Consider the following 20183-nt stretch of genomic DNA (forward strand, 5'->3'; position numbering starts at 1 on the left):
CCCAAATGTTGTCATAACATATATTTTAATAAGAAGAACATGAATGCTTTATAAATATACATAAGAGATACATTTTATTAAATTTTTTTCTCTGTTTTGTACAAAATTTTTGTGAAATGATTTTTGGTTTGAATATTTTCCCAGCATGCTTTGAGATGTAAACGAATTTCAAAGATGGCGTCTGTTTTGAACAAATTTTTGCATGTGGATTGTGGAATTTCGCAGTTTTTCGAGATATCGAGGCGGTGAATCACACTCAAACATTACGCCGAGACAGCAGGGGAAGAAGGTACGCCCTCTGGTAAGAAATGTCGGCTTATCACCCTTGGTGTGAAGTTTTAGGGAGTTGTTTTTGTCACCTAACTGCTAATCGCTAAGGTAAACAACTTGACTTTGCATCTGTAAAAAAAAAACTTTGTACTAGGGCGGGGCCTAAACTCAGTCTTGTGATTTACGTTTAGTAGCAGACTTTGAACAGGTGGCTGCTTTTGGCTAAACCACAATGCATTTTACTTGTATGGATTAAGAATGCTTTTTTCACGCTCTGGTTGAATATTATAAATGCATGACATGACATTACGTCAAAAGTATGCGGCTTTGCGTCAACGCCTGGGGTGTAAAGAACACAGTGTATGTTTGAATAGTGTAATTTAATCATTGTAAAAACGTCTAGAGCTGTGAGCCTGTGTTAAAGCAATACGAAGAGGGGAAAAGTATTCTGCAAACTAGGTATTGTAAATTATTTTGGTTGTTAGATTATCATAAATTTTAACTTATCAAAATGGCAACCAAATTATTGAATGTTAAAAGCTTAAACTCTAGGCTAGTAGTACATTTTGCACATATACCTGTACACATGTATTTGATCACTTGATCAGAAGCATTTTCCAGGTCACAATATCAATTTTCATGATTCCTTTGTTCAACTGCAGGCAATGCAACAGCTGTTACTAACTTTGAAAGAAAAATCATTATAATCTGTATTTAGCTATTCTTTGATATAATCTCTGAAAGATAGCATATCGTTCTTGAAGGAAAACTTAAGTTGCTGTGGGCTATTGTTATTGTGTAAGTTAGTACTAGTAACGCATTCATGTTTGAAATATATATTGTTTACCACTTGTGACTCTTATGTTGTAATCAGATGTGCCACCCTTTGCTTTCCAGTGGTTAATGTTGGTGGGTGAGTTATGACTGCCATGATGCCAGGACAGTACAGCTATGGTCCGACCCAGGGACAGTCCTACGGCTACAGGACCAGTATGGGAGCCAACGGGACAGGTGGGTGGAACACTCACTCCTTGGACGTTCATACAATTTATACATGAACAATAGAATTATACATGTAATTGTACGCTGTCATTCACTAAGTACTTCTGAATTTCACTTTTATATCACCAAAATAAAACTAAAAGATTATTGATAGTAAACAAGTAAAGCCAAGATTTCACGAATGATAGATATTGGACATATTGGGAGCAAATTATAAATGTAAAAAATGCCAACTTTCCTTCCTGGTTTTGTACTGATTTTACTTTGCAGAAATTGTGAATTGCAGTCACCACATCTTCTTAGTACTTAGTACTAGTACATGTATGTACTCTCATCTCCCAAATAAACATACCCCCCGGAATAAACATACCCCCTGGACAAATCTTCAAAATCTAATAAACGTACCCCCCGGAATAAACATACCCCCCGGAAATTAACCAAATTTTCAGATAAACTGTGTCCATGCTACTTCTGTCCAAGGGAAAAAGGATAAGCAGGTAGCTGTAGGTTCTCTTTATTCATTTATGCCTGTCTGAGGACCATACCTGTAAAGTTTATAAATATTGAACAGAATAAGTGAACACATCTTGCTCAAATTGTAATCTTCCTTGCCACTTCAAAAAAAATAAAAAATAGTAGCCATGTTGAAAAATTGGGTCAACATTTAGACCATGAACAGAAAATTACAATATCTTGAAGATATGGTCATCACAGGTAAAGTTCTTCACTTATTTGTAAAAGCCATAGAGAAAAAGAAGAATTATGACAATATATACGATGCAACTTTTTTCTTTCCAAACTTGCCATTTATCTTCTATGCATAGAAACATAGATTTGTAAACATAACAAGCCACAAACTATTGTGTTGTGTCAAGGACATAATCATATAATATCAAGGACAATATCATATGATGTTCTGGTTTTTGTTGTTGCAATCCAAATAATTTGAAATTCAGAAATTACTCTTGTAGGTAGAAAAAAAAAACATTCATTTTGAGAAACTAAATTGTCAACAAATTTGTGAGAAACCTCAGGCTTACGATGTTGCCACATTTTAACCACAGGGTTCTCATGTTACACTTGAAAGAGTGAGCCAGACAGTACCCATGGTAGCTGGCGCCGAAGACAGAAAGGGGCGGGGCTAACAAAACTACATCAATGTTCTTAGAAAACTGCAACATTCTTTCTGTAGAGGGGTGATGTTTTTAAAGCATTTTTAAGTGATAATAACGGTGACTAGATTGCAATTCAATTTTATGTATAGACTCTAATATTGACAGTTTCTTTGTAAAAATGCAAAACATATTTCTGACTAAGGCAAAGAAGTTTTAATTGTAGATCAAAAAGAGTTGTTTCCCCTTCCTCGACGTGAGCTCTTCCATGACAAAACTTTCCCACCAGACATGCCAGAGTCACGTCCTGCGTTATTGTCACAGTGGCGATTTTCCAAGCGCTAAGTTTTCCTGTTTGTGGTAGGATTGAAATGTTTTGATATATTTTGAAAGACATTATACAATTTCTTATGCTAAGACACAGATTTTTCGTGGTGTTGTTTTTATAGTTTCCTTTTGGGAAAGACTGTATCTCACGTGAGTACACGTGAGAGACATTTAACGTTACATGCGTTAAATGTTACTGTGCGCCGCTGGCATGTTTCTTTTCTGATCAGCGTGCTTTGGTTTACGATGTAAACAGAGACTGTCAAAGTTGTTTATGAAACAAGAACTGCATTTCAAAACGTCAGTGTGGCGTCTTATTTTCTCCCAATAACAACGTTGACTTTGTAGTGTCATAGAGATCGACCGATACGTTACGAGTTACGCCGGGATTTCACAAAGGGCGGGTCATACCGGCAGAGAAATCAACGCCGCTTGGCCGAAAAATAGTGAATTATGAGCAAAATTGCCGGGGAAATTGGGGCAGGAAAACCCAAACTTTCAAATTTAATGGAATCCATGGTTAGCAAAGGTCTGATTTTCAAAAAAAACAATAAACGTACCGTCCAAAATAAGAACGTACTGGGTGGATTTTGACGCTGAAAAAAATAAACGTACCGGTACGTTTATTTGGGAGATGAGAGTACATTTACAGTTTTACTTTATCCTTTTTTCTATAGGTTTCCAATTTAGGAAAAGGTTTGAGAGAGTAGACTGGAGAAGAATAGGTAAGAAACTAAGAATAAGATATATCAATATTGTACTCGTACAAACATTGGAATGAAACTTTGAAAGGCATAAAAATAAAAAAAACATAAGGAAAGGTCTTCAATGATTTGAGTACTGATTTTGACAGAAAAGGCATCTTTCCGCAAGTTTAACATAACACGTATAAATTATGATGTACAAAAATGTATCATGAATCAATGGGGCATGTGCCAGCCTGTGACAATGTTGTAAGTGTATAATCTCTGAAAAGATAGTACAGTTTCTATCTAAATTCTGAATGCTATTCTGATTGATGTCCATGTTTTGTTAGCATCTGTTGATGTTGACCGGATCTCCCGGGAGCTGGACTTCCACACCCTCCAGGACAACATCATGAACATCACCTTCTGTGACATACAGCAGGAAGTGGTCAGTTCTAATGTTTAAAGGCATCCAGAGCATGAGGCTTGAAACTGGAATAATAAAACTCTAATTTCTAGTCATTCCCAAACATAGTATGTTTCAATAACACTATACATTGTACCATTACACATCGACATTAAAGGAGCAAAGATACGATGTCATTGTGCGGTGAGAACTGATAGAAAATCTAAGCCCTAATAGACCGATCCTGACTGTCCATCACAATTAGTGGTTCAACCAATGAGAGAGTGACTGCATGTCCGTCAAATATGTGCATCTTTATGTTTTAATTTTGCATTTCTACGTTTTGACGGAGGTGGGCGGGGCTACGGTGTCGGTCTACTAGTATTTACACTAGGCGCGTGAAACTAAGATATCACCATGTAGATTATTTTTGTGCCGCTTTTGAGCACTTTTGATAAGAAATCCGCACGCAAATGTGGTAAACAGTGGCATTAAATGTCAAGTTCATAAAAATTACAGCAACTAGAATATTTCCAGTTTTCAAGCCTCATAAAATGCTCTGGGTGCCTTTAACTAAACTTCACTATGTATAGGCTTTTAGCTAGCATTTATAGACACTGGCATCAAAAAAGTGGAGGAGGGGGGCTATCAGAAACAGAATTTCCCAATGGGCTCTATGGGTAACAATTAACTGGTAGCTTTGCATGTCAATCATTTTTCATGCTGCCTAACTGTCTGGTAGTGGTATGAGGAAAAATACAACAGTGGCAAGAGGGTTGTGTGTGTGTGTGTGTGATTACAACTTGTAATACAAGGGAAACAAGGCATCCTCTGGGTTGTTTTCTTACTGTACGAGTAGGGCATCCAGAAGACTCCCTGGCCTCCTGCTAGCTGACAGCTAGCCTGCTATGTTGACTTGTAGAATACACACATATCTATTTGAATGCTAGATCATACATAGAAATGCTAATTCAACATTTTTTGCAAAGAAAAACAATGACCTATACAGATACTTTGGACTACATACAATGTAGGAGCTGATTACAGTGACCATGTTGAAAGTGTTGTTTTTTTCTTGCAGGATTTGAGGATGGTAGATCCCACTTTTGTCAAACTGTTCCGTCTGGCACAGCTCACAATAGAGTATTTGTTGGTAAGTCGATTTAGCATTACTTGCTTTTCAGTTTTTAAAGATTTTTAGAAAAAGAAGATTTTCCTGTGATCACTAGACTGCTATGATTTGAATGTAAAGATTCTAAATATAAAACAGTGCTATACATAAGTAAAACACTTTTGTTATAGAATTGTGAAGAAAACTGCTAAGTAATACATTATACTTCTTAAATCACATATATCAATGTTATGTTTAGACCAATTTAAAGTTTCTTAAACATAACACTATCCGTCCAACCCTGTTTATTCTAGCATTCCCAAGACTACCTGACCAACATCGTGGGTTCACATGAGGAAAAACTCAGAAAAGCTAACGAGGTAAGAATAAACTAAAATTTGAATGAAATCTACATAATGTTTAACCCTGGAAAATCACGCCCATGGAAAAATCACACATACCCGATTGGGCAAGTAGAGTATGTACTAGGATGTACCCGTTCGGCACTTTCACTTGCCCTGGGTAATCAGGCAAATGGACTTGTCTAACCCTGCAAGTATATGACTCCTTTTCAGGATGTGTACTAACATAGAAATGTAGAAGGTCAAGATCATTTTTGTTATGTGTCACACCAGGAACATGAGAAAACCAGACAGGAGATGGGGAAGCTAAAAGAAGAGCTCCAAAAGGTGAAACAGGAGAGCAGGAAGAGGAAGAAAATGTTAGCAGCTCAGCAGCTGATCATGCAGGCTGGAGCCAACAACTACCACAAGGTACGTGTAGTTCTGATTAGTGAATGATGATGATATTATCAGCATGTGAAATACATAAGCCATGTAGCGCAGTTGCGCCACATAACCACATTTTGCTTGGCGCAACCAAATGTATTTCTAAACTCAGATAGCGCAGTGTTACCACTCAACAAATGACAACTGTTACAGCAAGTTACTGAATACTTGTTCACTCTTTTGCACCCATAGTTAACTTGTTTTAATCAAAAATTACTGTGCCTGAAATACAGAAGTTGGTTAAAAAAAGAAAGCGTGGCTCTTGGTTGAAGCCATAAACAAGCAGTAGTCATGTTTGATTCATCGTCTAGCGCTAAATATCGTGAGAATGCGCGAGAGAAATGATGCGCTGTCTGCAGTACCGATAAATCTGTCTAGGGCTGTGTTTCGGCTGCCATTGAATTTCTACATGCAAAATCATGTATTGTTGTTTTTTGCTACATTCAGATTAAATTACTCAGGTGGTGAATGAGGCACTCTTATAAGCTGGAATATGATTTATTTTCTTACTCAAATTTTCCGCTGTGTTAATCTTGTGCTTATTACTTCACAGTGCCCCCACTGCAACAAGGCCTTCCTGAACTCCTCCTTCCTACAACAGCATGTGTACAGGAGGCACCCGGAGTCTCTACCCCCCACGGACGCCACAATGGTACAGTCCAGGGCTGCCACTCAGAAGTTGGAGGTAGAACTCACAGAGATCAAGGAGAGACTCAGACTAACTGAGTCACAACTACATGTGAGGATTAGATTTTAGTTCAACTTGATGTTCAGAGTTTTTTAGGAAAGAAATTACAAGGGGAAGCATTGCAATGGGGCAGAGGGAAAGTGAACTGCCCCTTGACCCCAGATTGACCTTTGTTGCAATCTGTTGGCCATTTTACATTGCCTCGCGCGTCGGGTTATTGTGAAAATGCCAGTGGTAGGATTTTCTTAATTGGCTTGATTATACATGTACCTTAGAGTTATCTATTTCTGGCAATAACAAACAGTCATTTTTGTGTCAAAATTGTGAAAATGCCCAATTTTGCACATTATTTTTGATGGGAAAATACCTTTTCCTCCTAACATTTACTAAGATTGGAGAGGTTAAAGAAACAGAAACTCAGTTGCTCTTATAGGTTGAGGGATATCTTTCATTCCCATACAAATTTATTTTGCTCAAAAGTGTTTCCTGGAAAGACGGTTGCTAGACTTGAGGGTGTGCAACCTTGAATTAAGACCCAAAATAAACTGGGGGTGCCCCCTCAATTGAATATTTTGTCATTATTGATTCTTTGATTGTTATTTTCAGGATGAGAGGAATCAAAGAAATCTGGGAATCGCTCAGGACATGGAGAAACAGCAGAGATTACAGGACCAGAGTAGGAAAGAGATGGAGGCTTGGAAGGAGGTGCAGGAGAAGAAATATCAGGTGGGGATCACATGGCAGCAACATGATTGTCACATGACAGTCACATGACAGTCACATGACAGGAGCATGATCATCACATGATGCAGTGCTGTCCAGAACTAAGCATTAGGATGGTGCACATGCAGACGTAATTGTTATATAGTAAGAAATTTCAGATGGGGATCACATGGTAATCACATGATTGTAACATGACAGTCACATGATCATATCATGATGCAGTGCTGTCCAGAACTTAAAGCATTAGGATGGTGCACACGTGGCTGTAATAGTTATATAATAAGAAATATCAGGTGGGGATCACATGATTGTCACATGACAGTCACATGATTGTCACATGACAGTCACATGATTGTCATATGACAGTAGCATGATCATCACATGATGCAGTGCTTTCCAGAACTAAGCAAATAGGATGGTGATGTTTAAAACAGAGACTGATGTTAAAATTGATATCAATGAGTGTGAATGATTGAAGGGTCTGCATACAGAAATATGATAAAAGCAAAAAAGGATTTTAGATAATTCACTGAGCCAATAAGCATGAAAGTTCATATTAGTTGGTAATGTCTACTAACATAATTCTACCAGCTGAGGGTACATAATTCTGTCACCCAAATAAGATGTGCCAAAACAGAGCTCCAACCCAACGTCCCTCAGTATAACACACTCTTGTACAATGTATACCTTAACTGTGCATACTATGGGGTGCTGCACTAGAGATCTCTCAAACCCACTGTTTTTCAAAGTTGCAGATTTATGTAACTCAGCGGATTAATGGTAATGGCGGTTATATCATAAGTAAACCTCAAACTTGCTTTTGTATCAAAGTCTCGAAAGTTGATCTTTTTTTCTGTGATAGGAGCAAATGGAAAAGATGAGCAACATGTTTATGAAGGAGCTAAAAGAGGTGAATGAAAAGTACCAAGCATCCCAGAATGCGCTGCTGGAGCAGCAGAAATCCGGTCCGCGGTCGAACCTCGGGGCGCTACGAGACGACATGGACGAAGAACGAGAGACGCTGAGGAAACAACAGGAGGAGGTGCAGCAGTTAAAGGAAGAGCTGAATGACAAGGTGAGAAATCTGACCTTCTCTTGACTATGGCTAAGAAATGAAGGTTGCACCGCTTTGTAATAAAAGTTATTTCAGAGAAATATAACCCAATATGATATGCCAGGGCTTGAAATACTGTGTACATTTGCACTTGGTGCACCCACACTTGAAGTTGTGCACCTAATATTTGACTGGGTGCACCAGTGCACGTAGATATTTTTGTAGGCTATAAGGTAAAGGTACAGTATAATTGTGCACTCGTATACAGAATGTTCTTGAATATCATAAAAAAGCAATAAAACCTTTGCTGTCTTTGTTTGATATACTTAGTTCATGTTTGGAACTTAGAACTTAGCTATAACTGTATAATAGAATTACAGATCGAAATTCTTAAAGAGACGATAAGGTTTGTAATTACGGTTGCTGACTAGTACTTTATTCTATGTTGTGCATCAAAAAATTCTATCCGTGCACCTAGATATTTAGGTTCCCTCTTTTCCCAAAAATGAATTTCAATCCCTGATTATGAATTCGTGATGGGAAGAATGTCATAGCTTTGTTGTATAAATTGTATTTTGCTGATTTTTGATTGACTGGTTGTTCTACATTGTGTAGATGGCAGGGATTGAGGCCAACATGAAGGGGGATCTCAAGTCACAGTTGAATTCCCAGGAAGACAAGTGGAAAAACAGGATGAGAAAGATGCAGGACAAGCATACACAGGTATGGACTCAATGAAATACATTTTACACTGTACGGTGTACCGTTTTTGTGTGTGTTGCATTTTCTGCAGTTCTCTTGTGATCTGCTAGGTGGTGTGCATGTACTGTAAAGCTTCAATGAGTTGGAAGAATCTGCGTTAAGTTTTAAGATATGGAAAATTGAGTATCACTATCATAGGGGGTAGACTTTTAGACTGATGCTGTACAGTTCTATACTTATTTCATTGCCAGTGCCACCTTTTTGGCTCATTGAATCACACCTTACCTTTCTTTTGTTGAGATTTTCTGCAGTTCTCTTTTCATCTGCTAAATGGTGCACATGTACATGTACTATCCAGCATAAATGATTTAGAAGAATTAGCATAATTTTAAGTGTTGAATGTAGGAAAGCAATGATTGCTATGATGGTATTATCTTTTCGCCTGACATGGTTCATATAGTATACTGCTTTTGTTGACCACTATTTATTTATTATTTGCTAATTTGCGGGGTACACCTGGTTCGTCATGCCATCCATTTCTACTGAGAAGTTCAATAAAGAAGTAAATAAATATATGAGGAAAATCTACAATTGCAGTGTTTTCCAGAATAGGACTTGAATACAAATAATATATGAAATTTATGGCTGGTGGAACATTACAGATTCCATTTATGCAAATAAGGGTCTAATTTGCATAATCAATGCAAAAGTGTCATTATTCCTTTGAAGTTAATGGTGGGATACATACTTGTTCTTGTTTAGGAACTGGAGAAGATGAACAGTCTGCTGTCGGATACGACGTCAGCCCTGCAGAACGAGCGGGAAGGAATCGTGAACAAGTCCAAGAAGAAGGACCAGCAGGTGGAGGAGATGATCCGCAGGGCCAAGGAGCAGGAGAGGCTCATCAAGCAGCAGAGGAAACAGATAGATGACCTGGCTAGCAGACCGGTAAGGAAACTTTCTACTTGTTGTTGTTGTTATACTGCTTACTCACTCACACACTCAGTCACACACTCAGGCCAGTAAGGAACCTTACACTTTCTACTCACTGTTGTTTTACTGCTTACTCACTCACTTATGATCACTCACACACTCACTTATGATCACTCACTCACTCTCAGTCACTCACTCAGTCTCAGTCACTCACTCACTCACTTTCAGTCACTCACTCACTCTCAGTCACTTACCCTCAGTCACTCACTCTCAGTCACTCACTCTCAGTCACTCACTCTCAGTCACTGACACCCTCACTCTCAGTCACTCAGTCACACACACTCACACACTAACTCTCGGTCACACACTAACTCTCAGTCACTCATTCACTCTCATTCACTCACTCAATTACTCAATCATTCAACCATTTGTACATTTTGAGACCGTTGAGGAATAAACAGTGCACCATCCTGTTTCAAACAGCTTTTTGAAAAGGTCCATAGAGCACATATTCAGAACGTAATGCGCATGCAGTATATAGCTTGGCATTCAAACAAATTACAATCGTCTCTTTCGTCCTCTTTGGTCAACGTTGCATCAGAGAAACTGCCAAAGGATATTGACCTTAGATATGCGAACATGACATTGAATTCTTACATTCTTCATACGTGCTGGTGGAATTTTCACTGCTTGTAAAAAGCAGATTGCACTTTTGTATCACTCTTGATCAGAAGTGCTGTTTATATTGTGCAATCCACATAATGATTGAAAAAAAAGTGATTATTCTGTAACCCCCATCCCCAGCCTCCAGTTGCCGCCAGAAATGAAGGCAAGCCCCCAGTGTCCCCCAGCCCCCCCAAGAGAGGCCCCTCCCCACAGAAGGTGCCCGGCATACGAGAACCCTCGCCGGAAACAACGGAGGAGTCGGAAACTGAAGAGGAGGAGGAGGAATCCACCATGGAGGACACCATGTTATCAACTAATGATCTAACAGGTAGACAGATTACAGATATGCTGTCCTTTTCAACCATTGTTGATTATAGTTGATGTATTGTTCAGCACCAAGGACAGGGGCACCAGTCTGCTAAGTATAGTACTAGTATGTTATTCAGCACCAAGGACAGGGACACAAGTCTGCTCAGTACTGTACTAGTATGTTATTCAGCACCAAGGACAGGGACACAAGTCTGCTCAGTACTGTACTAGTATGTTATTCAGCACCAAGGACAGGGACACAAGTCTGCTCAGTACTGTACTAGTATGCTATTCAGCACCAAGGACAGGGACACAAGTCTGCTAAGTACTGTACTAGTATGTTATTCAGCACCAAGGACAGGGACACAAGTCTGCTTAGTACTGTACTAGTATGCTATTCCGCACCAAGGACAGGGACACAAGTCTGCTTAGTACTGTACTAGTATGTTATTCAGCACCAAGGACAGGGACACAAGTCTGCTTAGTACTGTACTAGTATGCTATTCCGCACCAAGGACAGGGACACAAGTCTTCTTAGTATGTCATTCAGTACTAAGGACAGGGACACAAGTCTTCTTAGTATGTCATTCAGTACTAAGGACAGGGACACAATTCTTCTTAGTATGTCATTCAGTACTAAGGACAGGGACACAATTCTTCTTAGTATGTCATTCAGTACTAAGGACAGGGACACAATTCTTCTTAGTTTGTCATTCAGTACTAAGGACAGGGACACAATTCTTCTTAGTTTGTCATTCAGCACCAGGGACAGGGACACAAGTCATCTTAGTATGTCATTCAGCACCAAGGACAGGGACACAAGTCATCTTAGTATGTCATTCAGCACCAAGGACAGGCATATTGCACAAGCATATTAATGCCCTTTGTGATTACTCAATCTGCTGCAAGTTTTTAATCACTCTATATAAGACCAAACCATAGTTTGCAAATTGTAACATTGTTGTACCACAAGAACATTTTATAATTATCAAAATGAAGTCTTAATAGTTCTTCAAAGCAAAATATGCTTGTGATATGTTTTCTAATCTTCCCATTGTTGATGTTCTGCATTGTTGCGTTGCACAAATGTGCAAATGTTTGGAAGGGTTGTTTCTATCTCCATTGGTTAGGTATGTTTATTTTTATTCAATTATGAATCTATACATTATTGAGAAGGGTACTGTTTGATAGCAATCAGTATGTTCTTTCCAAAATCATGCTCAGTCATTTGTCAAAAGACTACTAAATGCTCCTTATTGTTCTGTACACCCTGGAATGATGATGATTTTTCTGTTCAGGGAAAGAGCTAGCAACCCCTTCTTGTGAAAAATACCCTGCTACTAAAACAGTAAGGAATCTTGCTGCCCTACATGTATGTGCCACTAGACACTACAAGGAACGAAACAAGAACTGAACAATTATTTTCTTCATCAGGGACCACCAGGAGCTTGAGACTGGTTGAGGCTCTGAAGAAGAACCCGACTCTTATCCAGGGGATCAAGAACGAACTTGAAGAGGAGCTACAGGTGAACTTGGAGAAGAGAGGGATACGGCCGGTAAGAACTGTTGAAAAATCCAGTACTAAGCATAAACTAATGCAGTAAAGCAAACATGTACAGTAGCATCCATGACATTCTGTTTTTTTAACAATTGTTATTACTTAATCTGCCACATAAAGTCAAGCGTAATCAAATAAATGATGCTAGTAATAACACTTTGAGATGTTCCTGTAGCTCAACTGGTAGCAGTCTCACAGTTGAGCTCCTTGTTCCAATCAGTCGGTAACTGGGAGACCCTGCACGGTGGTCAAAAAGGCCTTGATTTTTCCTCACTTGTAAAGCATGCATATTGATGAGGAATCGATGTCAATCACCCCTGTCACTACTGGCAACAGTAGCTGATTGGTTTACGCCTTTGCAGGCGGGAACTAGATTTGTTTTGGTTGCACCAAGCCGAGCAGGATTTTGCCCGCGAACTTGTCCTTTTCAAATGCACGCCTTGTCTCCGCCTTTATTGTTCTCTGGTTAACACATTAACAATACCCCAGCTTTCATTTCAATCATTCCCACGCTCTCAAGCTTCATACTGACACCACCGTTTCAATTCTTTCTTAGCTATATTTGGGTCTATCCTACCACACAGAACGCCCAAACTAAGGCCATCAAGAAATCGCAGTTTCCGCCATAACTCACCGTAATTCCCCGCCGAGGGTTCTAGACTATATGCGCAACCGCCGGAGACGCCGCAGAACCCGCCGATATGATAAACAATACCCCGGCCTTTATTCCGTACATTACTTTCTTAAACACGCAGAAATTTAAAATTAACAAATAGAATTCGAATAGTTCATAGATGAAGTCGAATATTTCCATTGTAAACAAAAACATTGAATTTTACCACATACAGAGACCCCAAAACGTAGCACTCACCTTGATACATTTGAGTGTTTGACAAGAACTGGTGTACTGACGTGTCTGGCGCTGTCCTACACAGCCACTCAATAATCACACCCTACGTTTTCCGATCTAAAAACGTATTCTTTCTAATAACAAACTCCTTCTCGTCATTTTTGTACTATAACACGGTCTAAAGACCGTAATTCCATCGTGGTAACAGTGTACACGCCAGCGTTTGATATGCCGAATGTGTCGGCTTGTGCTGACACTAAACATTTCCTGGCAGCTTTGACTGGTAGAAAAAATGGTGCATTCCTATACAAAGGAGATGTACGTTGTATAAAAATACCCATGAGTAAATCAACTGCTGGGGAAATACGGAAGAGATCAGGGTGTGATTGTTTGACAGCAGAACTGGATTTTCCTTTGTTTTCAAACCGACGCCATGTTCCGACGCCATGTTCTGGTTTCTTCAGATAACACACTTGCGGGTCTTATTCGTGTATTTTTTTACATTATTTTACCCACGCGTATTTCAATCACCAATGGTACCGTTCAGGCGTCTTTTTATTAGAAATTGGTCGAGGTTTCTGTCTCTACAAACCCTCGTGGCCTCGTTGGTAGTTGAAATTCGCGGGTAATTATCTCGCTTGGTCCGGGTGACAAATACAATGGAGGTATTTCCCACTCATTTGCATCTGGATTAACCGCCCCAGAACAGACGCTAGCGAAGTACTGTGATCTTTACCGACAAGCTCATTATCTTTCCAGAACATAACCATTCTTCCACGTGAAGTTCTAGATAAAGCGTTCGATTCGTATTTTGGGTGATATCTCCCGGTACCAACGCTAGAATTCGACAAAAAAACAATCGTCCGAAAGCCAACTATCTAGCCGCCATCTTGAATAAAAATTATAAGATTCTATTGGGCCGATAGGGAACTATGGGAGAAGACGTCCAAACAAATTGGCGAAATAAGTTAAAATCTCTCAGACATCAAAAACTACTCAATAGAAATTGAATTCAAAGTTCCTAAAGTCTAAAGTATGTATAAAACTATTGTTTGCTACGTAAATTAGACCAAAAAGTCCATAGGTTCAAAGTTCAATGACCGAAAGCAACCTATACATACACGTATCAAACGCGGGTAATTTGAAGCGCCGTGTTCGCGGTCAACTCGTATATCATACAGATTTTCAAAGCGAACTAATGTAGTTTGCGTGTGCATGTATTTTTTCTTAGTGCGATAATCAGATCATGCGTTATTTTGTGCAAGATTTGTGTTGTTGTTATTTTATACCGCCCGGCTAATGGCACCCCCGCTTGTGGGCGGGAAACTTTTGCATAACAACGCTGACGGATCCATAGCAACGTGACCACCGTGCTGGTTCAATCCTGGGTCAGATCATCTCATTTGGGGCTGCACCCATCTTTCAGAAGGGATGTAAATATACTAAAATGGGGGTCCTATGTGTATATTTGAGTAGGTGCCTCAACTATCATAAAGGGGAAGGGCTAGCAACCCCTCCCTGTTAAATATACCCTACTACTACTGAAATAGCAAGAAAACATGCTGACCTGTATCTGTATAGCCGGTATAACGGCCTTTCGGCGTAACACACCAGCTTTGCAGGCACGCCGCATGGCAGCAGCAGACCTACACTGTACATGTATGTGCCACTAGGCGCTACGTGTACGAGGGTCTGATCGAATAACATTAATTATCTATAAAGCTATATGACATATCACATATATTTTATTAGGGCACCACAGGGATAACTGCTCAGTCATTGGAAAACAAACTGAAAGTCCTGAAGACCGAGCGGATCCAGATTGCCGATCAGTACAAGGAATTCTGGGATGTCCGCCAGCAGCACTTGGACTTTGTGGACAGACGAGCGAAAGAGCTTCAAAAGTCTCCTAAGGCAGGCAGCAGTCGACCCTCCTCAGGTGAGGCTTGGTCTTACACAGGTTAAACTTATTCACACTGCTCTTCTTCTGCATGCTGTTCATTTTTATCTTTTGAACAGGGTTGTTGCCAGCTTAAAGGTGCCTTAAGCGATTTCAGGGGGTAAAACGTGTCAGTAATGCTTAGGTTGCCTAACAATGCTTAGGTTTTCCGTCTCACTTATTCTTTGCAAGCCCATGTTTTTGATTCTTGTTGTTTAATCTGTCATTCATTCTATGCTTGCTAAAATACATGTACATCTTCGTGTCATGAAGTTCTGATTTTTGGACCGAGTGGGGTTATACAGCCCTGCTTTTTCTAATTCTATGTTGGAATTATCACACAGGCTTCCATAGAATATTTAGAATGCATTTCAAGTGCACCACTGTCAAAAATTCGAATACTGGATTCAGTCGTTGGGATTGCGGCTGTTACAATTTTTTGTTTGAGGACACCAACTTTTCTCAACTTCTGGTGTGTTTCGCATTGAATTGTGTGTTTTCTCAGGTGGGTATGACATAAATGAAATACATTTAACACGATGTGTTCCACATCACCGTAGGTCCCAGTCATCGGGCGATCCGACCCGCGGTTGGGCCGGTACCTCGGGGGATACGGAATAAACCGTGTTGTATTCTATATTTATTTTTATCATGATGTTGTTAAACCTGTCCCTCCAGCCACAGGATCCCAGCAGCGTGGCTGGTCCGACCAGACCCCTCCTCCTGTCAGGGCCGCCCAGAAGAGACCACGCCCTGACTCGGGGTCACAGAGACAGGGGCAGGGTTCAAAGGTCAGGAAGGATCCCCCCAAACCTGCCCCTAGGACTGCCACACCGGACAGACTGGACAGAGAACACCTATCTGCGACAGGGACACTGACCAGTACTGGGTAAGATGGACATTACTTGAACAAAATAGTTTGTGTGAACAGAAACTGTTGTAAAACAAAAGTTAATATATTCATACTTTTTAATAATCTCATATCCTAATGACATTGCTATGGATGAGGTATTGTCTTCATGAATTCCTGCAGGAAAGGTTTTCTTCTGCTGGAATTCCTGCAGGAAAGCATTGTTTCTGCAGGAATTCCTGCAGAAAAGCATTCTTTCTGCAGGAATTCCTGAAGGAAAAATAATATTGTTCTTGTAGGAATTCCTGCAAAATCTGCAAGAGAAAAAAAAAATTTAGAATGAATATTCACAAAAGTTATTATTATCATTCATTACTGTACACAATACTTATCATTACATGAAAACACTTTTCACTAAAATGCTTTTATATGGAAAAGATGTTTTTTTTTTACCAAGCACTTGTCAAAATAGAAAAAAGTGGAATTTCAAATTTAAACTGGAGACTGTTTTTTTTGTTATGGTTTAGGAAAGTCATGCATTTTCTGTAATACCGATATAACATGTACATGTACTTGCAATTAGCACTCTGGCATATATTTGCAATAAATGTATTATAAGCCAAAGGTCAAATTGATAGCCATGCATTATATTTAGTTTTTACTGTAACGGCAATGTGATCTTTAATTCCCTCCCTCCACAGTTCTGAGGACGATTACTCCCTGTCCTCGGAGAGTGAAGTGTCCCTTCCTGAGATCCATGATGCTGGCCCCAGAACCCCCAGCCCCACCCCAACCCCCCAGCCCCGACAGCGTACCCCCTCCAGCCCCCAGCCTGCCCCCAGGGGTGGGGCATTGGCTATTCCCCACGCTGGGGATGACGAGACTGAAAGCAACTGGGACTCAGGAAGGTATAAGGCACCCTTGTATCGTATAAGTCTTAGAGTATTGGCACCATAATTATCTCCATCAAAAAAAGACCTTCTCATGGGGATATTGTTATGAGTGTGTTTGCCTGTGTTTGCATGCGTTTATGTGTGTGTCTCCGGATGCTTAAAGTCAGCATAACTGAAGAACGTGTAGATGGATTGTAATGATATTTGGTATGTGGGTAGGTATTGGGAGGAGAAAGGTCAAGGTTGATTTTAGGCCCCCTGGTATTTGTCAGTGGAACTGCAATGGCGTATTTGTAAAGGGAACAACAGAAGTAACCAGCAGGTTTTAAACTAAAACTCTGAGTAAGACTGTCATTTGGTATAACTTATTATCTGACTGTCCTGGATGTCTAACCTTCATCAATGTATTCTCCACTTGTAGTGGCAGTGAATTGGAAGAAATCAGCCCAAGTAAGGTGAAAGCAGGTGCATCCAAGCCTCGCTCCCCCGTGTCAGCAGTGAGACAGCCCCAGGGTACCATGGTGAAGGAGCTGGCACAGTCCATTGAGGCACAGCTGACAGGGAGGAGGAAGGAGGATAAGAAGCCAGTAGGAGCGGTGGACGCCATGTCGGGAGAGAAGGCACGAGGGCAGCAAAACAGGAGAACTAGCGGGGACAGCTTTGAGGTGGGCAAAATTGCTGTTACAGTATTACTTTAGGTCTTGAAATGTTTGCGGTAGTTTTATTTTCACTTTGATGTCTTACTGTGATTAATAACAAAACTGCAGGATGTCTTTTGTAATTTTACAGTAACTGTTTTTTTTTTTTCTTAATTGTACTACTGTAACAGCATTGTTTCTACTGCAAACTTCTATCACAGTATATAAAAACCTTTTTCCCTCCTAGCTACCATGAAATAAAACTGCTGAAAATATCTATGCTTTACAATATCTTGAAGTAACACAATTTTACAGAGTTTCAACAGACAAGTTTTACAATGATGATACTGATCCAGTATCACAGATAGTAGTTTCTGTTCAAATTTTTGTCAGTGGTTCAAAGGCTGAATGTTAAATGCTGACTGTGTGATAATACTTGTCATTAGCCGCCCTGAAGTTTGTATATTGACTTCAATGTTCACTTGACAGGATGACGAAGATGACAGCCACGATACCTTCTCCCTGTCTTCTCTGTCAGAGAACCCAGATGGTCGGAACAGGTAAGGTGGCCTCTTTCATATAAGATTAGAACAACTTTCAACTTCTGCTAAAGGATATGCTGAAACTTGATATGTATATTTTAAAAATGGAGCAATTTGAGAGTGTTTTGCAAATTTAATCCAATCTGATTATATCTAACCAGAATCATTTTGTGCTGTTTCAGGTCGCGCCCTCCCACTGCGGGTACCAGTCGTCACCATGACTCAGACTCTACCAACACCCTGGGTACCAGTGTGTGGGGATCATCGGCTGGGGCCAGAGGTATGGATCAATGTCTCATTTAGATGACTGTGTTAAACTCTTCTGGCAGATGCCAAAAATTGTAAAACTGTAATCAAACCTGCTCGGGCAACCACCCGGCGTATATAGATGACCACTTTCGATCACAAGTACACAAACATCAAAACGAAAGTATAACACTTTGATTTTTAGGATCTTTCTGTCAATGGGAATTGAACATGATCGTGGTTAATGGTTATGCTGTCTAAAATAGCATCATTTTCCAGCCACCTATGTAATGCTACGGTCACATTTCCAAACAGGGGCCCGCCCGGGCAGTTTGCGGCACTGAAAAGTATGGTATAAAAGTCAGTAAAACACACAAAGGTCAAAATATACAAATGTAAATCATGATTATAATTTGTGTATTTTTCCTGACATACGCTTTTATTTTTCGTTCCGGCAAACAGCCCAGCCGGGCCCCGGTTTGGAAATGTGACCATAGCATAAGGCTGTATAAGAGTTGCCATTAAACCTCAACTTGGGAACATGTTGTGAGTCTTTCCTCTTCAAAGTTCAAGGCGACCACCTGTCCAATGCGACCGCTTTTCCTAGGTCCCCCTGGGTGGTCGCCTTGGGCAGGTTTGACTGTACTAGGAAAAATGGACCTCTTGACACTTTTGATAATTCTTGTTTCCTCAGCAATGAAGGACCATACCGCGGGAAGACCGTCCTCTGTGAAGAGCTCCCTGGCATCGGTCACTGACTGGGATGATGATGACCTCGACCTCAGTGATCTCTAACCTCTGACCTCCAACTGTACCCATGATGCCTTATGCTCCTTTAGTTCTTTCCTCGCCTGTACTTCATATGCAAGACTTAGATGAAGTTAATATCAATCTGTGAAGTTGTATATATCATTATGTTTTAATTATTTCGACATTAAATCCACTCACTTTTGCTGAAAGAAAAGTGCAACTACAACTAGTCACTGGTAGTGTTCTCACTAATAAATTTTAAATTAACAGTAGTGTAAGTTCAATATTATTATTACAGTAATTGTTGTTGGCAGTGATGCCCATTTGTCTAATAGTGTTGTGTATATAGGCAAGGCACTTTTTATTCAGGAACACTCATTCAAAGATTGATTTTTTTTTTAAATATTTGAATGAGTTTTATGAGATTTAAAGCACCTGGCCAAGTCTGCTAGCCATTTCTAGAGTCTTTAAAGTGCTTCCAGCATTCCATGCCTTTTAATTTCTGCAAATATTGTTCAGAATTTGGTTGTTTTACCAGAAATGCAGTCAGTGCCTAGAGATATGTATCTTGTTCATCCTCTGAGATTCATATTGTGTCATTTTATGAGGCACAAATGTTTTAGAACAATTTATGAAGGTTAGACATCCAGGTAAACAATATACAAAACTTTAAGACAATTCAAACTCAAAAATTGGATAAAACTCGGAGATTTACTTCCGGACATTTCAACTAGTGACGCTGAAGAAGAGTGATGGATATCACTTGAAACGTCCGGAAATAAATCTCCGAATTCTTATCCAGTTATAGAGTTTGAATTGTCTTTATATAACATGATGAGTTGTCTTTCATTAACGATGATTAAGTGTAAATACCTCACTTTGTGCATAATTATTTTATGATGTCAATTGTTATGACAACATTGTACATATTTAGCAATAACTGGCCTGACAGAAAGTATATTTCGATGATTTCAAGGTCAGAAAAGTGTGACATGTATTAGTAATATTATACTAATAATATTGTTCTTTCACATGGACTAACATAAACTACATGACTGTATGTACTGCAATAAGGATGTGTCGTAAAAAGCAATAGAAAGTGTTTCACTTTGTAAGTTACAGTTAACAAGTTTTACCCTG

General features: G+C 39.7%; 1 protein-coding gene across 1 annotated transcript; it reads left to right on the forward strand.

Annotated features, from left to right (window-relative positions):
* Positions 1-152: 152 nt before the first annotated feature.
* Positions 153-20183, forward strand: LOC136423343 (cilium assembly protein DZIP1L-like). Its single transcript, XM_066411473.1, has 21 exons — positions 153-301; positions 1168-1281; positions 3389-3436; positions 3748-3845; positions 4885-4956; positions 5229-5294; positions 5550-5687; positions 6256-6441; positions 6997-7116; positions 7976-8188; positions 8783-8890; positions 9632-9817; positions 10607-10796; positions 12212-12333; positions 14938-15124; positions 15803-16013; positions 16676-16882; positions 17289-17532; positions 17995-18065; positions 18230-18327; positions 18988-20183. Exons 2-21 carry the CDS (start codon positions 1191-1193, stop codon positions 19086-19088), a joined length of 2757 nt encoding a protein of 918 aa, XP_066267570.1. The 5' UTR covers positions 153-301; positions 1168-1190; the 3' UTR covers positions 19089-20183.

Source organism: Branchiostoma lanceolatum, chromosome 17 (genome assembly GCF_035083965.1).
Source record: "Branchiostoma lanceolatum isolate klBraLanc5 chromosome 17, klBraLanc5.hap2, whole genome shotgun sequence".
Classification (NCBI taxonomy): domain Eukaryota; kingdom Metazoa; phylum Chordata; class Leptocardii; order Amphioxiformes; family Branchiostomatidae; genus Branchiostoma; species Branchiostoma lanceolatum.

Bases quoted from the DNA above. Each gene is read 5' to 3' on its own strand.
- LOC136423343 (XM_066411473.1), top strand. From the start codon at position 1,191: ATGACTGCCATGATGCCAGGACAGTACAGCTATGGTCCGACCCAGGGA. The intron at 7,117-7,975 runs GTGGGGATCACA...TTTCTGTGATAG, and splicing joins TGCAGGAGAAGAAATATCAG to GAGCAAATGGAAAAGATGAG. The intron at 18,328-18,987 runs GTATGGATCAAT...TTGTTTCCTCAG, and splicing joins ATCATCGGCTGGGGCCAGAG to CAATGAAGGACCATACCGCG.